This window comes from Geotrypetes seraphini, chromosome 4, assembly GCF_902459505.1.
Source record: "Geotrypetes seraphini chromosome 4, aGeoSer1.1, whole genome shotgun sequence".
In the NCBI taxonomy this organism is placed as follows: Eukaryota; Metazoa; Chordata; class Amphibia; order Gymnophiona; family Dermophiidae; genus Geotrypetes; species Geotrypetes seraphini.
Genome location: NC_047087.1, coordinates 6,274,916 through 6,297,372, shown reverse-complemented (window position 1 = coordinate 6,297,372; position 22,457 = coordinate 6,274,916). Strand labels below are relative to the sequence as shown.

The 22,457-nt window shown below is 43.6% G+C and overlaps 1 protein-coding gene across 2 annotated transcripts in view; it reads left to right on the top strand.

Annotated features, from left to right (window-relative positions):
• Nucleotides 1-22,457, top strand: part of CDH1 (cadherin 1) — a 119,742-nt gene that overhangs the window by 53,219 nt on the left and 44,066 nt on the right. The window contains exons 4-6 of one of the 2 annotated variants that reach the window (XM_033940147.1): nucleotides 7,247-7,393; nucleotides 9,714-9,872; nucleotides 10,337-10,481. In XM_033940147.1, coding sequence (XP_033796038.1) covers nucleotides 7,247-7,393; nucleotides 9,714-9,872; nucleotides 10,337-10,481 — 451 coding nt within the window. Of the gene's footprint in view, nucleotides 1-7,243; nucleotides 7,394-9,713; nucleotides 9,873-10,336; nucleotides 10,482-22,457 lie in introns of both variants that reach the window. The other variant, XM_033940146.1, reaches the window with a different exon arrangement.

The window sequence follows — 22,457 nt, the reverse complement described above, 5'->3', positions numbered from 1 at the left end:
ATGGATCTTTCCTTCCATAGCTTGAGACAGCTAAAATAACGAAACGCTGGCCAACATTGATGTGTCGGATCTCCTGCTACAGAAAAGCTCTCTTTTTTTTTTGCTTAGAAATTACTCTGTGATTATTTGTATTGCAAAATCCTTTTGTATTATTATTTCTCAGCCACTGAAAATAGGTAAGTGAAAGGGTGGGGAAGGGGGGGTTTATGCCAGTGATGCAGCGGGGTTCTGAGGCTTTTTCCTCCGCACTTTCATCGTTGATTGATGGCTGTATTGTACAATGGTGAATGCTAGTTTGTTTGATTCTAAGTAGTGTTGTTGATTGGAGCATTTACACATTCATTCTACTTTTTTGGGCTTTGTTTATACTCGCAAAGCACATTGGTTACCCATTACTCATTGTATCACTTATAAAATACTCCTTCCAACCTTCATTGACCAACTTCTGATACCATATGCATCCTCCAGAATACTCTGATCCAACAACCAAAAGCTACTCACCGTTCCATCGATACTGGTAAAAAGACTGCAGGAGTTAAGATTTGGAACTCTATGGAACCGAGTGTTGACTCGGTTTGCGAGCACCCCCCCCTGATAACCGGCATCGCTCCCCCTCCGCTCACACAGGCCCCCCGCGCAAACCAGCACCCCCCTCCCCCCCCCCCCCCCGAACAACTTCAAACTTACCCCCCGTCTGGCACCAGCACGCAGCCCACAGGACGTGCCGGTGCCGGTGCTTGAAGAAGTTCCTGCCTCTGCGCATGTTCAAGGCCATCTAGTTCTCCCTCTCACCGAGATTCTCAGAGATCTAGATGGCCTTGAGCATGCGCAGATGCATGCTCAAGGCCCAGCAGAGGCAGGAACTTCTTCAAGCGGCACCGGCACGTCCTGTGGGCTGTGTGCCGGTGCCAGACGGGGGGTAAGTTTGAAGTTGTTTGAGTGGGGGGTGCCGGTGAGCGGGGTGGGGGGGGAGCGATGCCGGTGAGCGGGGGGGTGGGAGCAGCGCTGCTGGACGTGGGGGGGGAACGTATCAAGCGAGTTTCCCTTTAGTTCCTAAGGGGAAACTCGCTTTGATATACGAGTATTTTGGTTTACAAGCATGCTTCTGGAACGAATTATGCTCGTAAACCAAGGTTCCACTGTATATATCTTGTTAACCGTTCAGTTGTGAACAGTATAGAAATTTTTAAAATAAATAAATACTCGCAAATCCATTTTTTTGGTCAATGCACCATCCCTGTGGAATGCCGTTCCATTGGATTTCCGACTTGAAAACTCTTTGGAAAAAATTAAAACTAAACTCAAGGCTTTCCTTTTTAAAGATGCCGATACGCTCTAATCCCAGCTCTCTCAAGTCACTCTCATACAATTCACCGCAGTCACTTGGAAAATCAAAAGGCTTCTTTTCAAGCGAGCCTTACCCTAATGTATTTCCCCTTCTCCACATGCCTCCCTTTCATTTTTATGTGCAAATATATTTTATTGAGCTCAACAAAATCAGCAAACAAGAAACAAACCAAGAACAAGCGAGCTCAGCATTTGAATTAACAACACCCAATCCCCACAGATCACAGTCCCCAAAAGAACCCCCCCCCGCCCAACACAACCCTACCCAAAAGAACCCCCCCCCAGGGTCCTCCTTCCAAGTACAGCTCAGGCAGAGAAAACAAACAATGGTCAGGCTAACCAGATAGAACAAAATAAAACAGAATACAGAAATTCAACAGTTCAACAAGCGGCTTCGAGCCAGCGGGGTCATAGTTGTCCAAAATGGTTCCCAGGTGCGTTGAAAAATACGGCCCGGGAGAGAAGAAAGGTCGTTCACATCTCTCCGTTCCCACATCAAGAGGGTAATCATCCGACATCTCCAAAGAGAGTAATCCGGAGCATCAGCCTCAAGCCAGTTCAGCAATATACATTTCAGGGCCACTAAAACAGTCCATTTCAGGAAAGCAGCAGCTCCCCGCACCCGAGGGAAATAATGAGGAATAGTTCCAAATAATAACAAAGGAGAGCGGCGAATAGTAATTTTCCAAATATGCTCCACAAAGATTAAAAACAGCATTCCAAAAAGCTTGAATAGTTGGGCAAGTCCAGAACATGTGTCCTAAGCCCACTTCGGGATCCTGGCAGCGGAGACAGGCAGCAGTTTCCCGAAGGCGGGACAAATATGCCCTCTTTGAGGAGATGTACAAACGGAAAATCAACTTATAATGTTGTTCCCAAAAAGTGGTATACTTTCGAAAGGTAGGTAATCTGCGGACAGCATGCAAAAGCACATCATCCGGCAAATCTACAGCAAGGTCACAAGCCCAAGCCTCCCGTAAAGTGGAATGCTCAAATAAGGGGGACTCATCTTTCAAATGGCGATGATGGAATTTAAGGGGAACCGGAAGTTGGGAACCAATGGTGAAAGCCGTAGACAACAGCTCATGGCAAGAGGCATTCAAAGAATTAAAGGGTAAAGAGGAAATGTAATGATGAATTTGCATATAAGCAAAATAATCAGTGGGCGGGAGACCAAACTCCTCTTGCAATTGCTGAAAAGGCTTAATTTTGCCATCATCATCAACCAAGTGAAATACATAGTGAATTCCCCTAATTTCCCACCGAGCAAAACTGGGCCCATCTATCCCAGGTTGGAAGGAAGTATTAAAACGGAGAGGCAGAAAGGGAGTTACAGAAGCAGAGAGAGCATGGAATTTACAGACCCAGCGCCAAACCTTCCGCAAGAGAGATTCAGACACACGAGAAGGAATAGAATGAAAATATGCACTAAAGTGAGCAGAGCGAAAACAGAATAGTTCCAAGAAGTACCCCTAAAAAAATTCCCTTTCATTTTTATTGTCATCTAGATATATTTACTAACTTACCTTCCCTCACCTCGTTTCGTGTACATCAGTCTGATTATGCCCCCCGTACCTTTTAACTGTAGATATTATATCTTTTATTTTGATATTTTATTTTTAAATGTGATTTTATTATAAACCATTTACATACCCGACTGATAAACAATATATCAAAACTAAAGAACTTGAAACTCTTCTATCTATTAAGTCTTTCCAACTAATCTGGTTCAAATAAAACCTCCAAAATGCTTTTAAAGAAATTCTGTAAATTATCAGATCAGATACAAATCATTCAAATAATTGTTTACAAAAAACTTTACATCACTGTGAAATCATTAACAGTAAGTTGTTTTTTGTTTTTGTTTTTTCCTTTTTCAGATAACGGTAGTTTTACATTTTTGAATATGCAATAATCATAAGAACATAAGAAGTTGCCTCCGCTGAGGCAGACCATAGGTCCATCCTGCTCAGCGGTCCGCTCCCGGCGGCCCATCAGGCCCATTGCCTGAGCAATGGTCTATACCTATCTGTACCCCCCAATCCCTTTTTCTTCTAGGAATCTAGCCAAACCTTCTTTGAATCCATTTAGTGTTTTCTTGTCCACAACAGCCTCTGGAAGCGCGTTCCATGTATCTACCACCCTCTGAGTGAAAAAGTACTTCCTAGCGTTTGTTCTAAACCTGTCCCCTTTCAATTTCCCCCAATGCCCCCTTGTACTTGTGGTGCCCCTTAATTTGAAAAATCTGTCTCTGTCTACTTTTTCTATGCCCTTCAGGATCTTGAAGGTTTCTATCATGTCTCCTCTAAGTCTTCGCTTCTCCAGGGAGAAAAGTCCCAACTGCTTCAATCTGTCGGTATATGGGAGATTTTCCATTCCCTTTATCAGTTTGGTTGCTCTAATCGCTGGGTGGTCACGCTAAAAAGCCTGTAGCATCACTACATTTAAAGATAATCACATTCCACTCAGTACATAAACACAGATATGTTACTATGATAGTTAGCGGTATATAAGAAATAAATTACATTACATTACATTACATTATAAATATTACGCTCAGGAGCAGTCAAAACAAATAGCAGAGAATTGTTCAAACTAGTGAACAGATTAACAGATACTTCACAGGTCCTAAAAAATCACAATGAACAGATACCGTCGGTCAACTCCTTCGCCATCTACTTCAGTAAAAAAATCACAGACTTAAGAACCACTATACCTACTCCCTCATCCGATTTCAAACTCCACTTCAGACCGTAGGAAAGGGAGTCCACTGCCAATATGATCTGGAACCAATTCGAGCCCCCTAATTGGAACCAATTTCTCACCTTATTCAATAAATACGCCAAATCGAACTGCCTATTAGACGAATACCCATCTAAGATCATGCAAGTTGCAGTACCAGAATTTAAAAGGGATCTATTTAACTGGGCTACATCCACTCTTAAAAGTGAGACATACCATGAGCACATGGGACACATTCTGATCACACCCATCCCCAAAGACCAAATTGCTGGAAGGGCTGATCAACCTGGAACTAGTAAACCACCTAGATAAATTCAATCTCCTCAATGAACATCAATTGGGTTTTAGAAAAGGATACAGCACCGAGACAGTCCTAGGCTCCATCCTCAACTACCTATATGATCTCTTCAGTAAAGGTACCAGCGCCCTGATCTTACAATTAGACTTTAGTAGTGCCTTTGACCTAGTGGACCATGAAATAATGCTGAATTGCTTACACGCAATGGGTCTCTCGGGAAGAGTTTGGACCTGGTTCCAAGGCTTTTTAACTAAACGATCTTATCAAGTGGTCTATGATGGGAACTACTCTAACTCTTGGAAAAGCCCCTTGGGAGTTCCTCAGGGTTCCCCTCTATCTCCCACCTTGTTTAATATCTATATCTCTTCCCTAGGCCACTTACTACAAAAGCTAAACCTAACTTACTATATATTTGCCGACGACATCTCTATTTTAATTCCAGTGACTAACGTGACCAATGTCACTTCAAAACACATCTCCCACATCATGACTGAAATGGAACAATGGACTATCAATTTCAAACTGAAACTCTACTCAGAAAAGACGAAAATTTTCTTGGCAAGCCCTAAGGACAAAATCATCACAACATCAATACACTTAAACAGTCACGATCACCTAATAACTAAAACTATAAAAATACTAGGAGTCACCCTAGATACCCATCTGACCTTGATTGAATACACAAGTGCTTCTCCACACTTTGGAAATTAAAAACCATTAAAAAATACTTCGACCCCCCCCCCCTATCTTTCAGACTTCTGGTACAGTCGCTGATTCTATCCACCCTGGACTACTGTAACATCATTTATGTGGGTATACCTAAAAAAACCGTGAGAAAATTAAAAATAGTTCAAAACACAGCCGTCTGCCTAATATTCGGACTAAAGAAAAGAGACCTTGTCAGTCCCTTCCACAAACTGCTGCATTGGTTACCAATTGAGGCTCGAATATTATTCAAATTCTCTTGCTTTTGCTATAAACTGGTGTGGGGAATGGCCCCAACTATCTACTACCTCATTTCAAACTTTACTCCCCCATAAGGATAACCAGAAATCACAACCTCTTTGCCTACCCAAAGATTACAGCCTGCAGATACCGAACCTTTCTAGACAGAACATTCAAGTTTCAAGCTGGTAGGCTGCAAACTTGGCTAGGCTACTTCATTGATAGGATGCACCAGGTTCGTGCACCAGGTTGACATATAGCGCTTTTCGGAAAGAATTAAAGACCGCCCTGTTCAACAAATTTATTTCATAGCCAGTCTTCCTCCCCCCCTTTCAAAGCTACCGTTCATCATACTGAATCCACTTTTTCCCCATTCACGGTACTCTGTATTTCGTATTCTCTGACTGCTCAATGTCTTCTTCTCCATTTGTATTCTGTTATTCGCTGGTTTTCCAACATTTTTATTGTAACATGTTAAAACTATATTGCAACCTATGTATATCTTTCTTCTTATTAATCTGCACCATGTAATCACAGGACGCTCTGTGACCTCTTCTCCATCTGTATGTTGTAATCGTTGATTGTACAGCTATTCTTCACTGTGAACCGCCTAGAAGTCGCAAGATTATGGCGGTATAGAAAAATAAAGTTGCTATTATTATTAACTGCAAATAAGGGTGTAAAAATTCATGATGAAATACCAAATGGTTGCTGAGAAAAATAATAATAACTTTATTCTTGTATACCGCATTACCATAGAAGTTCTATGCGGTTAACAGATGAAGAGACTGTACATTTACAGCGAAGTTACAATTTCGTTAATGTTACATTTACATTTTAGACGATACATATTCGATCAAGTTACCTTTACATTTTAGACAATAAATATACGGTGAAGTTATTTTGGCAGCTAGGTTATATGTTCAGAGTAGTTACATTTGCTATAAGTTAGATACAGCGGCGTTATAAATAGCAGTGTTACCTGAGGTGGTAAGGGTCTAGGGGGGAGAGGTCAGAAGAGAAGGGAGGAGGAGGGAGGATAAATCAGAGGAATTTGTCAAAATAACTTTAGAGGATTGTGCCTTTTTTTTTTTTTTTGCTTTACCCTGTGTTCCTGGGAAGGGGAATAATGTATGTGTGGTGATGCTGATGATGGGGGTCAAGGTGATTTATCTCAACATTGGTTACATATTATGGTCATCCGAATTGTATCCTGCCCTCAAAATGTATGATATATGATTTACAATGTACTTGATTCATGTTCAAACTATATTTAAAAAAAATAAAGTACAGGGTTTTTGTCATGTACTAGTGACTTGGAGGGGCTACTGGGTGGACCATTGAGGCTATTCTTATGCTCTTCTGTACATCCAAACATGAGGTTTTTCTCTCTCTGTCTGTCCTAAAACACATTCCAAACACAACAGCAGTCCTACAGAGGTCCACAGGGTCAAACAGATGCGTTAATACACCTAAAGGCTTTCAAAGTAACCCACCTAGGCGAGGAGTCGTCGTCTTGACCCTACTCTGGCTTTTTCCCTTTCTACACCTGACATTTAAAACCACCTCTGCCCCATTCTCAAGTTCTCATGACACCATCCCTGCAGGACTGTTAGTGAGGAGTGGCTTAGTGGTAGAGCTGCTGCCTCGGCACCCTGAGGTTGTGGGACTGCTCCTTGTGACCCTGTCAACATCCATTGCTATATGTAAACTGCTTTGAATGTGTAACCATTAAAAGGCAGTATACAAGTTCCATTCTCCCACCTTTCATTTTGATTCTTGCCTCATATTTCATTTTTCACTTTTTCGTCCTAATGTTTCAGAAACAAAACAAAATTCCAAAACATGAAATACTTGCACAGCAGTCAATTAAACAATCATTTTATCTTTCTTTTCTAATCCTTCCTGCAGCAGTCTAAAATGGGCAAACAGGAAAATCCTCTGGTACTGAGGTTCCCAGAGTCCAGCCCTGGCTTGAAGAGGCGCAAACGAGATTGGGTTATCCCTCCCACTCGAGTCTCGGAAAATGAGAAAGGTCCATTTCCCAAAGAAGTGGTTCAGGTATGAGAAATGCTTTTGAATGGTGTCAAAGAAAGCTCCTATAAATTCTAAGGTTTGAGACGGAGATAGACGTGACTTTTGGTAGTTGACAGCAAACCTGAGAAGCTCGAAGAGACAAATTGTTGAATTTATGGCAATATGAGCTGTTTACGATGATGCCTTGATCAACCAGTCATCTAAGTAGGGAAATATGTGAAACCCCCATGTGCAAAGGTTGTCACCATTACTATTAGGCACTTCACAAAGAGGAGTAGAAGTGAGATCGAACAGCAAAACCTTGAATTGGAAATGTTTCCATTCTACCATGTGCAGGTACAATGGAAATATGAGTGTATGCTTCATTTAGATCTAGACAGCATAGCTAGTCTCCCTTCTCCAGTAGGGGTAAGAGGGTTTCCAGAGAGACCATACACAATTTCTCCTTCAGGTATTTGTTCAGGAGGTCTAGACTAGAGAGTTGCGCAGGGACAGAAATCCCACCCATCCCCGCCAGGATCCTCTCCGTCCCCGCCAGGATCTTCTCTGTCCCCACCCGTCCCCGTCAGGATCCTCTCCGTCCCCACCCATTCCCACAAGTAATTACCTCCATCCCCGCCCGTTCCCATAAAAAGCAGCAATTACTTCTGACAGGATCATCAATTCCACAGCTTCTTTTGCTGTTTTCCTTGTGGAATCTCTTTGGTGGAACCCTTTTTTGTTTTCTGTTCAGGTAATTAACTTTTAAACCCCCTCTTTTACTAAGACTGATGTGTCCATTATATTATATGGACAAACCCTGCTTCCAAAGCCTTCCATCCCCGTGGGAGTCCCGTTGGCCAGAGGGGAGTCCCCGTGGGAGTCCCGTGGGCCAGAGGGGGGTCCCCGTGGGAGTCCTGTGGGTTAGGGGGGATTCCCGCGATCCCCGTTCCCGTGCAGACTTCTAGTCTAGACTAGATCGAAAGCTTCCAGTCTTTTTGTGTCAGGAAATATTTTGAGTAGAACCCCCAGCCTCTCTCCTGCAGAGGAACAGGCTCTATTGCATTTTGCTGGAGAAGGGACAAGAGTTCTTGGTGAAGGAGGATCTTCTGGAGGGAGTTGAAGACTCTTTTGTTGAGTGTTTTGGAGGTTTTTTGATCCATCATAGGGTGTAGAACCTGAGTGATAACTCAAAGCACCCACTAATCTGTTGAGAAAGAGTCCAAGAATGGTGGAAAAAAGAGCAAATGGTCTATGGAGACATAAGGTAGATTCAGGGGGATGTAGGCAGTGCTTTCTAGAAAAGTCAAAAGTAGAGACTGACACATGGACCGTTTACCGCGGTAAACTGTGGTTCCTGCAGTAAATCCACAGGAATTACCACAGGAATATGGACAAGACCTTTCACTGCCCCATGGAAGCGGTGAAAAGCCTTGGTCCTGTGGTAAAAAAATTGTGCCCGTGTCAGACTCGGCATCTCCTCCCCAGCACTTCTTGCATCAATTTTACTTTCAAGAGCCAGCCATGCCACGATGAAGACAGAAGGAACCCAAAACCAAAGCCTGAGACCAATGTGATTTGAAGAATAAAATTAATTTATTTTATATTTTGTGATTAGAATATTTCAGATTTGAAATATGTATCGTGCTAGAGCTGGTATTAGACATAACTGGGGACCGCAAAGCTGAGGCTGTGCTTCTTTAGCTTCCAGCTGGCTTAGGGCTCTCTCTCTGACCAGAGGGCAGTTGCCCTAGTTGCTCTCCCCTAACACTATTCGTGCCATGTGTGACTGATTTTTCTATGTAGCATTCTGTAGTAATTTGGTTTGTTCAGGGGATATTTGTGAAAGGGAGGGGAGACAGGGGAAGTTGCATCAAAGAAGCTTCTGCCCACACATGCATGCGACTGCACGTACGCTCTGGCTTTCAACAAGTCTCAACCTTAAAACGCACCACAAAGGTAAGGGGGAGGGAGGGAGGGAGATAGATTCAGCTAGGTAGGAAAGAGGGAGGGAGGGAGGAGGCGTATGCAATCGGTGACCTTGCGCGTTCCCTCCCTTATCTGTGGGGACAAGGCCATTCACCGCTCCACGGGGTGGTGGATGGCCTTGTCCCCGTACCTGCGGTGAGCACCTTTCCCCCTTCCACTGTTTTGGCAGGTTACCCGCGAGTAGTGTGTGTGTGTGTGAAAGAAATGGTGATACACTTTTTCATGTATTTATTTATAACATTCATTAATCTGTCAAAGCACATTCAAGCTGGTGTTAGAAGCAGCCGGAACTTGTGGACTCCCGGGGGGGGGGGGAGGAGGGCTCAGGACACCAGATGAGTTGAGCATCAATCAGATTTTGGTTTTTCCTCTTCAGATTAAATCCAACAAAGACAAAGAAATCAAGATTTATTACAGCATTACAGGACCAGGTGCTGATGCCCCTCCTGATGAAGGCCTCTTCACTATTAACGAGGAGACCGGTTTCTTGATGGTGACAAAGTCCCTGGATCGAGAGGCACAGGACAAGTATATTGTAAGTTCTGACTATCTGCCAACAGCCTGGCTACCCAGCAGCTAGTCAGGAACATGTCTCTCCTGGCTTCTGATTCTTATTTCTCTCTAAGCTTTTGACATCCTGTGTAGTGTACCCTTAATGTGCTGCCTCTGCTTTCTGATGGATCCAAAATACCTCTAGCCATCTCCTGTCATCTGCTCATTGCCTTGCACCTCTCTTTCAGAGTCATGACAAAGTCTAAATCGGGGGCAGATGCAGAAAGCCCACTGTACTGGCAACATTTCATTTAGACTGAACTCTCAAACCCTAAATTTAAAGTAGGACTGAAAGTATTTTTTTACTTGGGCTTTGACAGTGGAAAGTTCTGTAAAATTTATACTTCCTTTCATTTATTTTCTGTTTTAGTTATGTTTCCATTTGAAAGTCAGTATGACGAGCACCAAGTACACATAAACACGGTCTGCTGTGTTGTCTTTATGCAGCTTTTTAGTCATGCTGTATCCAAAAATGGAGATCGTGTTGAAGACCCAATGGAGATCATCATAGAGGTGATAGACCAGAATGATCACATCCCACAGTTCACGGAGAGCGTCTTCAGGGGGTCTGTCCCAGAAGGATCAAAGCCAGGTATGCACATAAATCCCTCTCATCTACTGCCTTCTGTGGTTACTGTCCAAAACTGTTTCATATTATATAGGGGTACTTATTTTGTACCTGGGTCCCTGGAGAGTTACGTGGAGCAGGGGGCAATGTGGTGCATTCTGCAGGGGTCAAGTGCATATAGAGGGCAGGGTCACTGACTGAACGCACTTTCATTGCAGTTAATGTAGCTGGTTTAAAAACAAAGTTTGGAAAAGTCCATAGTCTGTTGTTGACAGACATGGGACGGTAGCATGGAATGCTGCTACTATTTGGGTTTTTGCCAGGTACTTGTGACTTGGATTGGCCTCCGTGAAGACGGGATACTGGGCTAGAAGGACCATTGGTCTGATTCAGTAAGGCTATTCTTATATCATTAGGAATATTCTGGGTCCCTGGAAATTAGGTCTCTTCCTTTATAGGTTTATTAGGAAAATCTGAACTGATAAGATTTGAGCAAGTATAGAAGTCAGCTACAAGATAGCAGCTGTGTCTTTTCTCTCCCTGAGGGAGTCCAGGTAAGGAGGATGCAGAGGATCAGCAGTGTGACTCCACTCTAGACACCGGGGAAAAAAAAAAATCAGACTGGGAGAGAATCATTAATACCCAACATGTGTTTTAGAGCATGGTTTGGCTGCAACAGAGCTATCTCTGGGTTGGGTGGGGGGGGGGTGGAACGTTGCAGTCTGTGGTTCTGCCTGACCCCACTGAAGGTCATATTTTCCCTCTTTAGTTTCTCCTTCCTCCTGTATTGTAATCCCCTTACAGCTCCCAGCCTGTAAATTAATGGCAGCATTCTGGTATTGTTACTTGTGCTTTGGTGAGGGTGGAGGAGTCAGTCCCAGCATCACTATCTCACCTTTAAGACTGATCTGCGAATAGCAGTTCTAGATTATGCCAAAGTGAGGTATGTAATACATAAATCACTTTGGTTGTACCTCAGAAAGGCAGTATATCAAGAATTAAACATTAAAAAAAAGGCTCCTGAATATTTTGACCACTGTAATTATTCCCATGTTCAACTTATTCTTGCTGTATACCACCTTGGGTGAATTTTTATTCATAAAGGCAGTAAATAGAGACCCAAGAAAAGGAAGACTCAATCCACAAGCACCGGTTGTACGCACACTTGCTTTGATGCAGGAAACACATCTTAAGACAATGAGGTCTTGCACAAAATGAAAAGGAAACTCACTCACATTCTGGATCTTTCCCCATTTGCATTGTTTGAGCCTATAATCAAAACCAAACCCAACAAGCTCAGAGGTAAGAGACACCCACAAAACTGTCCGTCACAGCTGCCAGTGAAGAGGACTCTAACTCTTTAGAAGCCTATAAAGGTCAAATTCAAACAATCTTAGCCAGCAAGAAAGGCTCCCAAATGCTGCAAATCAACTCTCGGCAGTTCAGACAAAACAGAAGGCAATTTATTGAAAATGCAAGCTTTTTTGTATACGGCCTCTCAGTTTTAGACAATTTTGCTAGAAACTGCACCAAATCATTGAATAAATCCTTATTGAAAGAAAGATGGGACTTCTATTGTCAGCATCCATAATGGTGCAAGACCTTTTATCATATCCCTTCAAACTAAGAAGTCCCATGACAAGCCAACATAGGCTTTGTCCATAAGACTCGTAATAGAACACCATTGTCAAATATAAGATGAAAATCAGATGTTGTCAAACAGCCACACAGTTTTTAACATAGTTCACACAGACCATTGAGTTCACTCGCCCGCTGCTCTCCAGTTGGGGAGCAGGATCTCAGGGACAGTAACAGCTGGTTGAACAGCCTTCCAGCAATTAATTCATGTCCACCCTATCTGAGAAAGTAAACTGAGCAAACGATGATCAGAAGAGGGTATCAAGGTTGTGGTAAATGAGGCTGCAGTACAGTATTATGAAGTCAAGCCATGACCCTTCTCCTGGGCGGGAGAACAAGTTGGGACGCTGGTCAAGAAAAAGCTCAGGATTCACTGGAATAGGAAGCACTTTCACAGAGAGATCAAAATCTCCCAATAAAAATAATCGTGATGGGTCACGACAATAGAAATAGCTGCTTGTGGAATCTGACCTGGAGAGAGTCAACTACAGTGTCCAAGTTTCCAAGTTTATTATATAATTTGATTAATCGCCTATTCCAAGTTCTAGGCGATGTACAATTTCTTAAATAATCAAATATGGGTAACAAATCAAACATACATAAATCATAGCAAATTAAAATAACGAATACAAACATTCCTTAAACAAAGTTTAAATCAATCAAATTAAGTAACCTATACATACAATATCAACACAAAAGGGAAAATTATTAATGGATTACAATCAGTATTTAATTCAAAATATTTAAGGTAAAAACATTAGGAGGGGAAACAAATATAGTTTGTAATGAAATATGAGATAAAAAGAGACAAAACCATTAAATTTATTCACTAAAAGCATCTTTTAAAAGGAAACTCTTAAGTTTGGTCTTGAATTTGTCCAAATTCTTTTCCTCTCTTATAAATAATGGGAGGTCATTCCAGGACTGGGGAGCGGTTATTGAAAAAATAGTGTGACGCCTCGTATTGATAACTTTTAATGAGGGAATGGGCAGTAAGTGTTGGTCTTAGAAACATAGAAATTGACGGCAGAAAAGGGCCTCAGCCCATCAAGTCTGCCCACACCAATGACCCACTCCCTGACTTTTATTTCCCTAGAGAATGTCAATTTTGACGTCGGATGTCAATTTTGACGTCGGAGAGGAAGTTTGGGCCAATCAGGCAGCGATTGGCTGGCCCTGAACTTCCTCTCTGACGTCAAAATTGATGTCGGGAAGAAGTCAAGAAGCAGCGGCGGCGGTCCAGCGTTTCAATCGGCGCGGCAGGGAGGCAGACTGGAAGGCAGCGGTGGTACACGGGCGGGTAGGCAGGCAGGGGGTTTGAATCCGTGGGGAGGTTGAATCTGCGGGTGGGAGGGTGTTGAATCCGCGGGGGGGGGGAGTGTTGAATCGCGGGGGGGTTGAATCTGCGGGGGTGGGGGGTTGAATCAGGCACTGGAGAGAGGGAAGGAAGTAGGCAGGCAGGCTGGCTTCGGGGGGAGTGACAAAGGCAAGAGAAGACATAGGAAGGAGGCACTGGGGGCACTAGGGACACAGGATAGGCACTGGGGGCACTATGGACATGAGAAGTAGGCACTGGGGGCACTAAGGATACAGGACAGGCATTGGGGGCACTATGGACATGGGAAAGAGGCATTGGAGGCACTAAGGACACAGGACAGGCACTGGGGACACTATGGACATGGGAAGGAAGGAGGGAGGGAATAGAAAGGGACAATTGTTGGGCCTGAGTACAGAAAGAAAGAAAGAAATGAAAGAAAGGATACACAACCAGAGACTCATGAAATCACCAGACAGCAAAGGTAGAAAAAATGATTTTATTTTCAATTTAGTGATCAAAACCTGTCAGTTTTCAGAATTTATATCTGCTGTTTATATTTTGCACTATATTTGTCTATTTTTCTATGGTTACTGAGGTGACATTGCATATTTTAAAGTCATTTGCCTTGACATCTTTGAAAACCCCAAATGATAATTAACATTTTCTCTGCGTATAGTGTGCTTTGTAGTTTTTTTTTAATTTTGAGGTTACCATTATGAATTAATATGAAGATATTATGTGTACATGAAAAATGAATGGAAGAAATTTGGGGCGGGATTGGGGGCAGGGCTAGGGCAGGGTTGAGGCGGAGCTAGGGTGGGATTGGGGGGCTGGACTGACAATTAATAGATGCCCCCTTTTGATGAAAAAAATAAATGGTCACGTTAGGTGTACAGGTGACATGTGCTGTATAGTGGTAAAAAAAATACGGGTTATCACCAAACAGTAACGAGATTCACTCAAACAGCATATATTAACTCCTGGCTATGCATTAAATACCTTCTCAACGGGGCCCCCACTGTGACACTATAATCTCAAGATGTACATCCTTAACTCCTGAGCATACATTGAATAGTGTTCGGAGGGACTACACTTCTGCTGCCCTCCAATCTATTGCGACACTTGGAGAACCACACCAACGGCAAGCAGCCAAAAACCAAATTAGTAGATAGAGAGATTACACTTCACCTCAACGAGCACCACACATTCCTACTGGAAATATAGAAAATTCTGCCAGGTTCTTGTGATCTGGATCGGCCACTGTGGAAACAGGAAATTGGGCTAGATGGACCATTGGTTTGACCCAGTATGGCAGTTCTTGAGTTCATAAGCATAAAAGGCAAGGACCCCTCTCCCCCTGGGCCTTCAGACATGGATGATAATGAATACAATAAGTAGGTGGACAGATACTAATCCACGGAAACTCAGCCACTCCTCTCACCCAACTATTCCCAACGGCCTGGTCTACCTCCAGGAGACTCATGAACAGAATACAGTTGAATCTACCTTCCACGAAAAATCTCCATTACAAACATTTGTTCCACTCCATGTTTACATTCATAGGAGTTAAAACATGGAATAACCTGCCAGAAATGATCAGAAAAAAAACTAAATGTACAACATTCTGGAAAAAACTGAAAACCTTCCTCTTTGACAGCTGAATCTACTTGACTTCTCAGAAATGAATCTTTCTACTATGATTTCTTGCCCCCCTCTTACCCTCCCCCCCTTTCAGGCCCCTTTTAGTCCCTCCTCCTGATCCTCTTTCAACCCCTCTCTGAATGTCGCCTAGAGCCTGAATAGGTCTGTGCAATGCACAAATAGAAGATTAGATTCGATCATTGTAGTCTTTTTCAGATCTAGCATTGGCAAGTATAAATCCTAACTGATCCACCATAACTGAGTTTAAGGTTTCACAGTTGTGCCCCTTGCTGTAAGGGTCTTCAATATTGGAGGTCCTCTCTCTTAACCCTTTTTTTGGCATTATTGCCCAGAAGTAACATGTGTCCTCTATGGCTTTAATGGAAGATCTGCATCTCCAAATGCCTGTTACGGGGCACTATTGCTCTCATTCAACATCAAGTTTAGTAAAGCAGTTGTTTCACCCTCTGCCAATTAAAGGGTTAAATTGAGGGAGTAAATGGTCTAGAAGGGCCATAACAGCCATGTTCTCAGTACACTGATACAGGTTTATCATTTTATTTATTTATTTATTCAATTTTTTTTTAGCCCATCCTCCCTAAGGAGCCCAGAACAGGTTACAAAGTACATCCATAATAATCCAGACAGAACAGAGATGACATAATTTACATAAATTACAATATAGATGTAAGGATGGTAGTGGCCCCCCCAATGTATGGTGGGTGAGGTTATGTGAAGCGCCCTTACAAACGCCAGATCCCGAGTTCAATATCTTCACAGAAAATTCACCAGGAGTAGAATCAAATAAGCACAGCCAGGGGTGATGGCATAAAGAATATATTATAGAAAATAGGCTTACAGAAAAGATTCATAAACATTACAATTAAGGAGAGAGCAAAGCAGTTTCCCTGCCTTACAGAGTCTAGAGAGAAGCGTAAAGTTCCAGGGAGAGGCAGAGAGAGAGAGAGATGGGGGATGGTCTAAGCTTCAGGTTTCTGAGATAGAGCAAGAGAGAAGGGTGATGCAAGAGAGGGGGCGTTTATAACTTGGAAACTTATTCTAAATATAGAATCTATTGAACTTAGTAAACTGTCTGAAACAATAGTTAGTTTCACTGACCAGGACGGGGAGTGAGATCTGCTAGACTGGAGAAGAATAGACTGGAGTCAAATGTACTTTCCAGTATGCCTCTGACAATAGTTTCTGATTAATCTTAGTTATCTGTGCACCAGGACCCACTGTATATCTTCAGACATTAACACATCTTCTTAACACCTCTTAGAGCACCTTTTTACTGCCTGGTCCTCTAAGCACTGATTGAATTAGGGTTGTTTGAAACAGTCTGCCTGGATACTTACATAGAAACATAGAAGATGATGGCAGAAAAGAGCTACAGCCCATCAAGTCTGCCCACTCTGCTTACCCACCCCCTGTCTATGCCCTAATGACCCAATTTTCTTATCTTGACCCTCGTAGGGATCCCACATGGGTATCCCATTTATTCTTAAAGTCTGGCACGCTGTCTGCCTCGATCACCTGCACTGGAAGCTTGTTCCAATGATCAACCACTCTCTCTGTGAAGAAATACTTTTTGGTGTCGCCATGAAATTTTCCGCCCCTGAGTTTGAGCAGGTGCTCTCTTGTGGCCGAGGGTCCCTTGAGAAAGAAAATATCATCTTCCACTTCGACACGTCCCGTGAGGTACTTAAATGTTTCGATCATTTCTCCCCTCTCCCTACGTTCCTCGAGAGTGTAGAGCTGCAAGTTGTTCAGTCTCTCTTCGTACGAGAGACCCTTGAACCCTGAGATCATCCTGGTGGCCGTCCGCTGAACCGATTCAATTCTGCGCACATCTTTACTGTAATGTGGCCTCCAGAATTGCACACAGTACTCCAGATGAGGTCTCACCATGACCCTGTACAATGGCATTATGACTTCAGGCTTTCGGCTGACAAAACTTCTATTGATACAACCCAATATCTGCCTTGCCTTAGATGAAGCCTTCTCCACTTGATTGGCAGTTTTCATGTCTGCACTGATGATTACTCCTAAATCTCGTTCTGCTGAAGTCCTAGTTAAAGTTTCTCCGTTCAAGAAGTACGTCCTGCATGGATTTCCGCTTCCGAGGTGCATGACCTTACATTTCTTAGCATTGAAGCCTAGCTGCCAGGTTGAGGACCAACTTTCCAATGTAAGCAGATCCTGCGCCATATAATTCTGTAAACTGCATTCACTTACTATATTACATAGTTTGGCGTCATCGGCGAATAGTGGTATTTTACCTTGAAGCCCTTGAGTCAGATCCCCTATGAATATGTTGAAAAGGAGTGGACCCAGGACCGAGCCCTGCGGCACTCCACTAGTCACCTCCGATATTTTAGAGAGGGTACCATTAACCACCACCCTTTGAAGTCTGCCACTCAGCCAATCATTGACCCATGCAGTTAGTGTCTCTCCTAACCCCATCGATTCCATCTTGCTTAGCAGCCTGCGGTGTGGGACACTGTCAAAAGCTTTACTGAAGTCCAGGTACACTGTATGTAATCTATCTGCATCAACATCCCAGAGTCAGATTGATATAATTTCCCATAGGCCTTTGCTGACATTGGTTAGGGCAACTAAAAATGCTGATTGCTAGCAATAGCTATGCTGACATCAGACATGACAATAATTTACAATATAGAAGATATGACAATAAAACATATGCATTAAGTAGCATCTGGTGAGATTAGGTGGCGTAGGTGCATTGACTGAGTGGCATTTCTGGGTGAATGACTTTAAGACGCTGGGTTAGTAAAGAGGAAGGTTTTCACCGCCTTCCTGAAGTTCCAGAGTCCATCTAGTGATCTGACAGATGGGGGGATGGTGTGGCATAGTTTGGGTATGAAATGTGAGTAGGAGCATTTGTGGGCTGTTTCAGTTTTGAGGGAGCGGCCAGGAGGTATGGTCAGTCATTTTTCTTCTTGGGACCTCAGTGGTTGCTTTGGGAAGTAGATTTGTAGTTTAGTTTTCATGTAGTACAGAATCGTTTCATGGAAGGTTTTGAAATATTAAATATTGAACTAGGCCAGTTACTGGGCAGACTTGCACGGTCTGTGTCTGTATATGGCCGTTTGGTGGAGGATGGGCTGGGGAGGGCTTCAATGGCTGGGAGGGTGTAGATGGGCTGGAGTAAGTCTTAACAGAGATTTCGGCAGTTGGAACCCAAGCACAGTACCGGGTAAAGCTTTGGATTCTTGCCCAGAAATAGCTAAGAAGAAAAAATTAAAATATTTAAATTGAATCAGGTTGGGCAGACTGGATGGACCATTCGGGTCTTTATCTGCCATCATCTACTATGTTACTATGAAAGCGAGGACCAGGGCCTTGAAGGTGCAGCATTTTTGAATGGGCAGCCAGTGCATGGAAGCTAATGCAGGGGTGACACGTCGCAGATGTCTAGGTTTTCCAGAAGATGGATTGCAGCGTTTTGCACCCTTTGGAGGTGGGAGAGAGTTTTGGTAGGCAGGCCCTCTAGTAGAGTGTTACAATAGTCTACGCGGGATAGTACAAAAGCGTAGAGTCGTTGGGCAAATTCGGGTTCTGAGAAGTATGCATGTATGGTTTTTAGCTGGCGGAGGTAGTAGAAGGAGGATGATACTAGTTTGGATACATGATAAGTTAGAGTCAAGAGTTACTCCTAGGCTGCGGACGTTGTCTTTGGATGTAAGGGTGTTTGTGGTCCAGGAAAAGGATGGACAGGGTTATACGCATAGATCTTTGTGGATCCAGAGAAGTTCTGTCTTGGATTCATTTAACTGTAACTTATTTCAGTTAAACAAGATTGGAGGTTGTAGATTTGTGTCTCTCGGTGATGGCCTAGGGAAAGATAGAGTTGTAGGTCATCAGCAAAGAAGTGGATTCTGATTCGGTGTTTTCCCACTGTGTCCAGTACTGGTTTGACATAGAGGTTGAAGAGGAGAGGTGATAGTAAGGCTCCCTGAGGTACTTCATAGTAGAGTGGTTTGGGTTCAGATAAGGATTTTCCTATTAGGATTCTGCGATCTGTCGGTCAGGAATGCATTCTGCGATCTGTCAGTCATTGAAGTGCGTTGTCATGGATTCCAATGTACTTTAGCCTGGACAAGAGGAGTAGTCAATGGTGTCAAAGGCGGCACTGAGGTCCAATAGTACCAGCAGTACGTCATTTCCGTCGTCTGGGATTTTCCAGCAGTCATATAGAATGTCCAAAAGCACAGTTTCTGTGCTGTGGTGTTTCCTGAAGCCCGATTGGAAATCGGAGAGGATGGCATTTGTCTCCATGAAGTCTTGCAATTGCGTGAGTACTGTATTTTCCAATATTTTTGAGATGAATGGGAGGTTTGAGACAGGTCTGAAGCTGCTTGGGTTGTCTGGGTCCATGGTTGGTTTTTTCAGGAGTGGTTTTACTATGGCAGATTTACAGCTCCATGGAACTATACCTGTCGTAAGGGACTCGTTTATTAGGGGTAGGATGGATTCCAGGAATACCTCGTTTGTGTTCAGGAGTGTAATGGAGGGACATGGGTCCAGAATCGAAGTTGCGGGGCGTACGGAGTTGATTATGGTTTTGAGGTCGTTGTGGGAGATCGGTTTGAAACTGTTCAAGGTTTCTGTCTTGTGTGGATTGTCATCTTGGGTGGTCTCTGGGATGTATGGGAGTGCTTTGGCCTCTGAGTCCAGATTTGTGCATATCTTTGATATTTTGTCGTGGAAGAAGATGGAGAGGGATTCGCAGTCTAGGTTCATTTGCTGGAAATGCATTGGACCTTGGGATGAGGAGAATAGGTTTTTCGTTATTGAGAGGATGGCCTTTGATCTGCTTGGGACCTTGGATAGTAGAGCAGTGAAATGTGCTTTCTTTGCTTCATGTGTGGCTAGTTTGTAGTTTTGCAGCAAGTTTTTCCAGGAGGATTTGTCCTCGCCAAGTATTTTCTGCTTTTCTGACTCTCCTTTTTTGTACTCTCAGGTAGAGAGTTGTGCGGGGACAGAAATCCCACCCGTCCTCACCCTCCCCGCCACCTGTCCCCGTGAGGACTCCCACCCGTCCCCGCGAGGAATCCCTCCGTCCCCGCCTGTCCCTATAAACTTCAGAAATAGTTATTTCAGTTAATTAGGCTACTGAATTAAAGGCTCTGGTAGAAACCCATTTAAAAATAAGTAAAAAGACTTTATTAATTTGGAAATATTAATTGGGAAGAATACATACTTTGTAAACAGGTTTCTACCAGAGCCTCTAATGTTTATAAATTTTTATCAACACAACTAATATACTACTTTATCCTGAAGCAAAAAAAAAAAAAAAGAATTTTTTTCCTACCTTTGTTGTCTGGTTTCTGCTTTCCTCATGTTCTCATTCAATTCCTTCCATCCACTGTCTCTCTTCTCTCTGCGTCTTCCATTTGCTCTGTTACTGTGCCTCTCCCTTTCTCCCCCTTTCCAAATTGGTCTGGCACCACAGGGAGTGGTAAAGAAAGAGAAAGAAATAGCTGACAGGTTAAATGAGTTCTTCACGTCAGTTTTCACGAGGGAAGATATAACCAACATCCCAGAACCTGAAGAGAGCGTAAAAGGAGACCAAGATGTAAAACTGGTCAATTTAGAGGTAAGCCAAGAAGATGTACTCAAGCAGATAGACAGACTAAAGAGTGACAAATCTCCAGGTCCGGACGGCATTCACCCAAGGGTACTCAAGGAACTAAAAAACGAAATAGCGGAGCCACTTCGACAAATATACAGCCTATCCTTAAAAACCGGAGAGATCCCGAAGGACTGGAAAATAGCAAATGTCACGCCCATCTTCAAGAAGGGCTCAAGGGGAGACCCAGGAAACTACAGGCCAGTGAGCCTGACCTCAGTCCCAGGAAAGATGATGGAGGCACTGATTAAGGACAGCATCTGTGAACACATCGAAAACAATGAGCAGCTAAAACCGAGTCAGCATGGCTTCTGCAAGGGTAGGTCATGCCTCACAAACTTATTGCACTTCTTCGAGGGGGTAAACAGCCAGGTGGATAAAGGGGAATCTATAGACATCATTTACCTTGACTTCCAAAAAGCCTTCGACAAGGTACCACACGAAAGGCTGCTTAAGAAGATATGGAACCACGGGGTACAAGGGGTGATCCACCGATGGATCAAAAACTGGCTGGCGAACAGGGAACAGAGGGTTGGCGTAAAGGGCCATTACTCAGACTGGAAAGGGGTCACGAGTGGAGTTCCGCAGGGGTCGGTGCTGGGACCGCTCCTATTCAATATCTACATAAACGACCTAGAGGCGGGAACCAAGTGTGAGGTTATTAAATTTGCAGATGACACCAAACTATACAGCAGGGCTCAAACCAGGGGAGACTGCGAAAATCTCCAAAAGGATCTAACGCAGCTGGAAAAGTGGGCCGAAAAATGGCAAATGAGCTTCAATATAGGGAAATGCAAGGTCATGCACGTGGGGAAAAAGAACCCGATGTTCACATACAGAATGGGGGGAACACCGCTAGGGGTCAGTAACCTGGAGAGAGACCTGGGAGTGATGGTAGACGCAACACTGAAGGCATCGGCGCAGTGCGCTACAGCCTCAAAGAAAGCTAACAGAATGTTGGGTATCATTAAGAAGGGTATTACGACCAGGACGAAGGAAGTCATCATGCCGCTGTATCGTGCAATGGTACGGCCGCATCTGGAGTACTGTGTCCAGTACTGGTCGCCGTACCTCAAGAAGGACATGGCAGTACTTGAGGGAGTACAGAGAAGAGCAACTAAACTGATAAAGGGAATGGAAAATCTCCCATATACCGACAGGTTGAAGCAGTTGGGACTTTTCTCACTGGAAAAGCGGAGACTTAGAGGAGACATGATAGAAACCTTCAAGATCCTGAAGGGCATAGAAAAAGTAGACAGGGACAGATTTTTCAAATTAAGGACCACCACAAGTACAAGGGGGCACTCGGAGAAATTGAAAGGGGACAGGTTTAGAACAAACGCTAGGAAGTTCTTTTTCACTCAGAGGGTGGTGGATACATGGAACGTGCTTCCAGAGGCTGTTGTAGACAAGAAAACATTAAATGGTTTCAAAGAAAGTTTGGATAGATTCCTAGAAGAAAAAGGGATTGAAGGGTATAGATAGGTATAGACCACTACTCAGGCGATGGGCCTGATGGGCCGCCGCGGGAGCGGACCGCTGGGCAGGATGGACCTATGGTCTGCCTCAGCGGAGGCAACTTCTTATGTTCTTATGTTCTTCCCTCTGCTTCCCCCATAGTCTGGCATCTCTGTTTTCTCCCTGCCAGCATCTTCTCCCCCTTCCCGTCTTCCCCATGTCCTTCAGCATCCTTTTCCACCCCTTTGTCTTCCCCAGTGCTTTCAGCGTCCTCCCCCTCTCAGTTTTA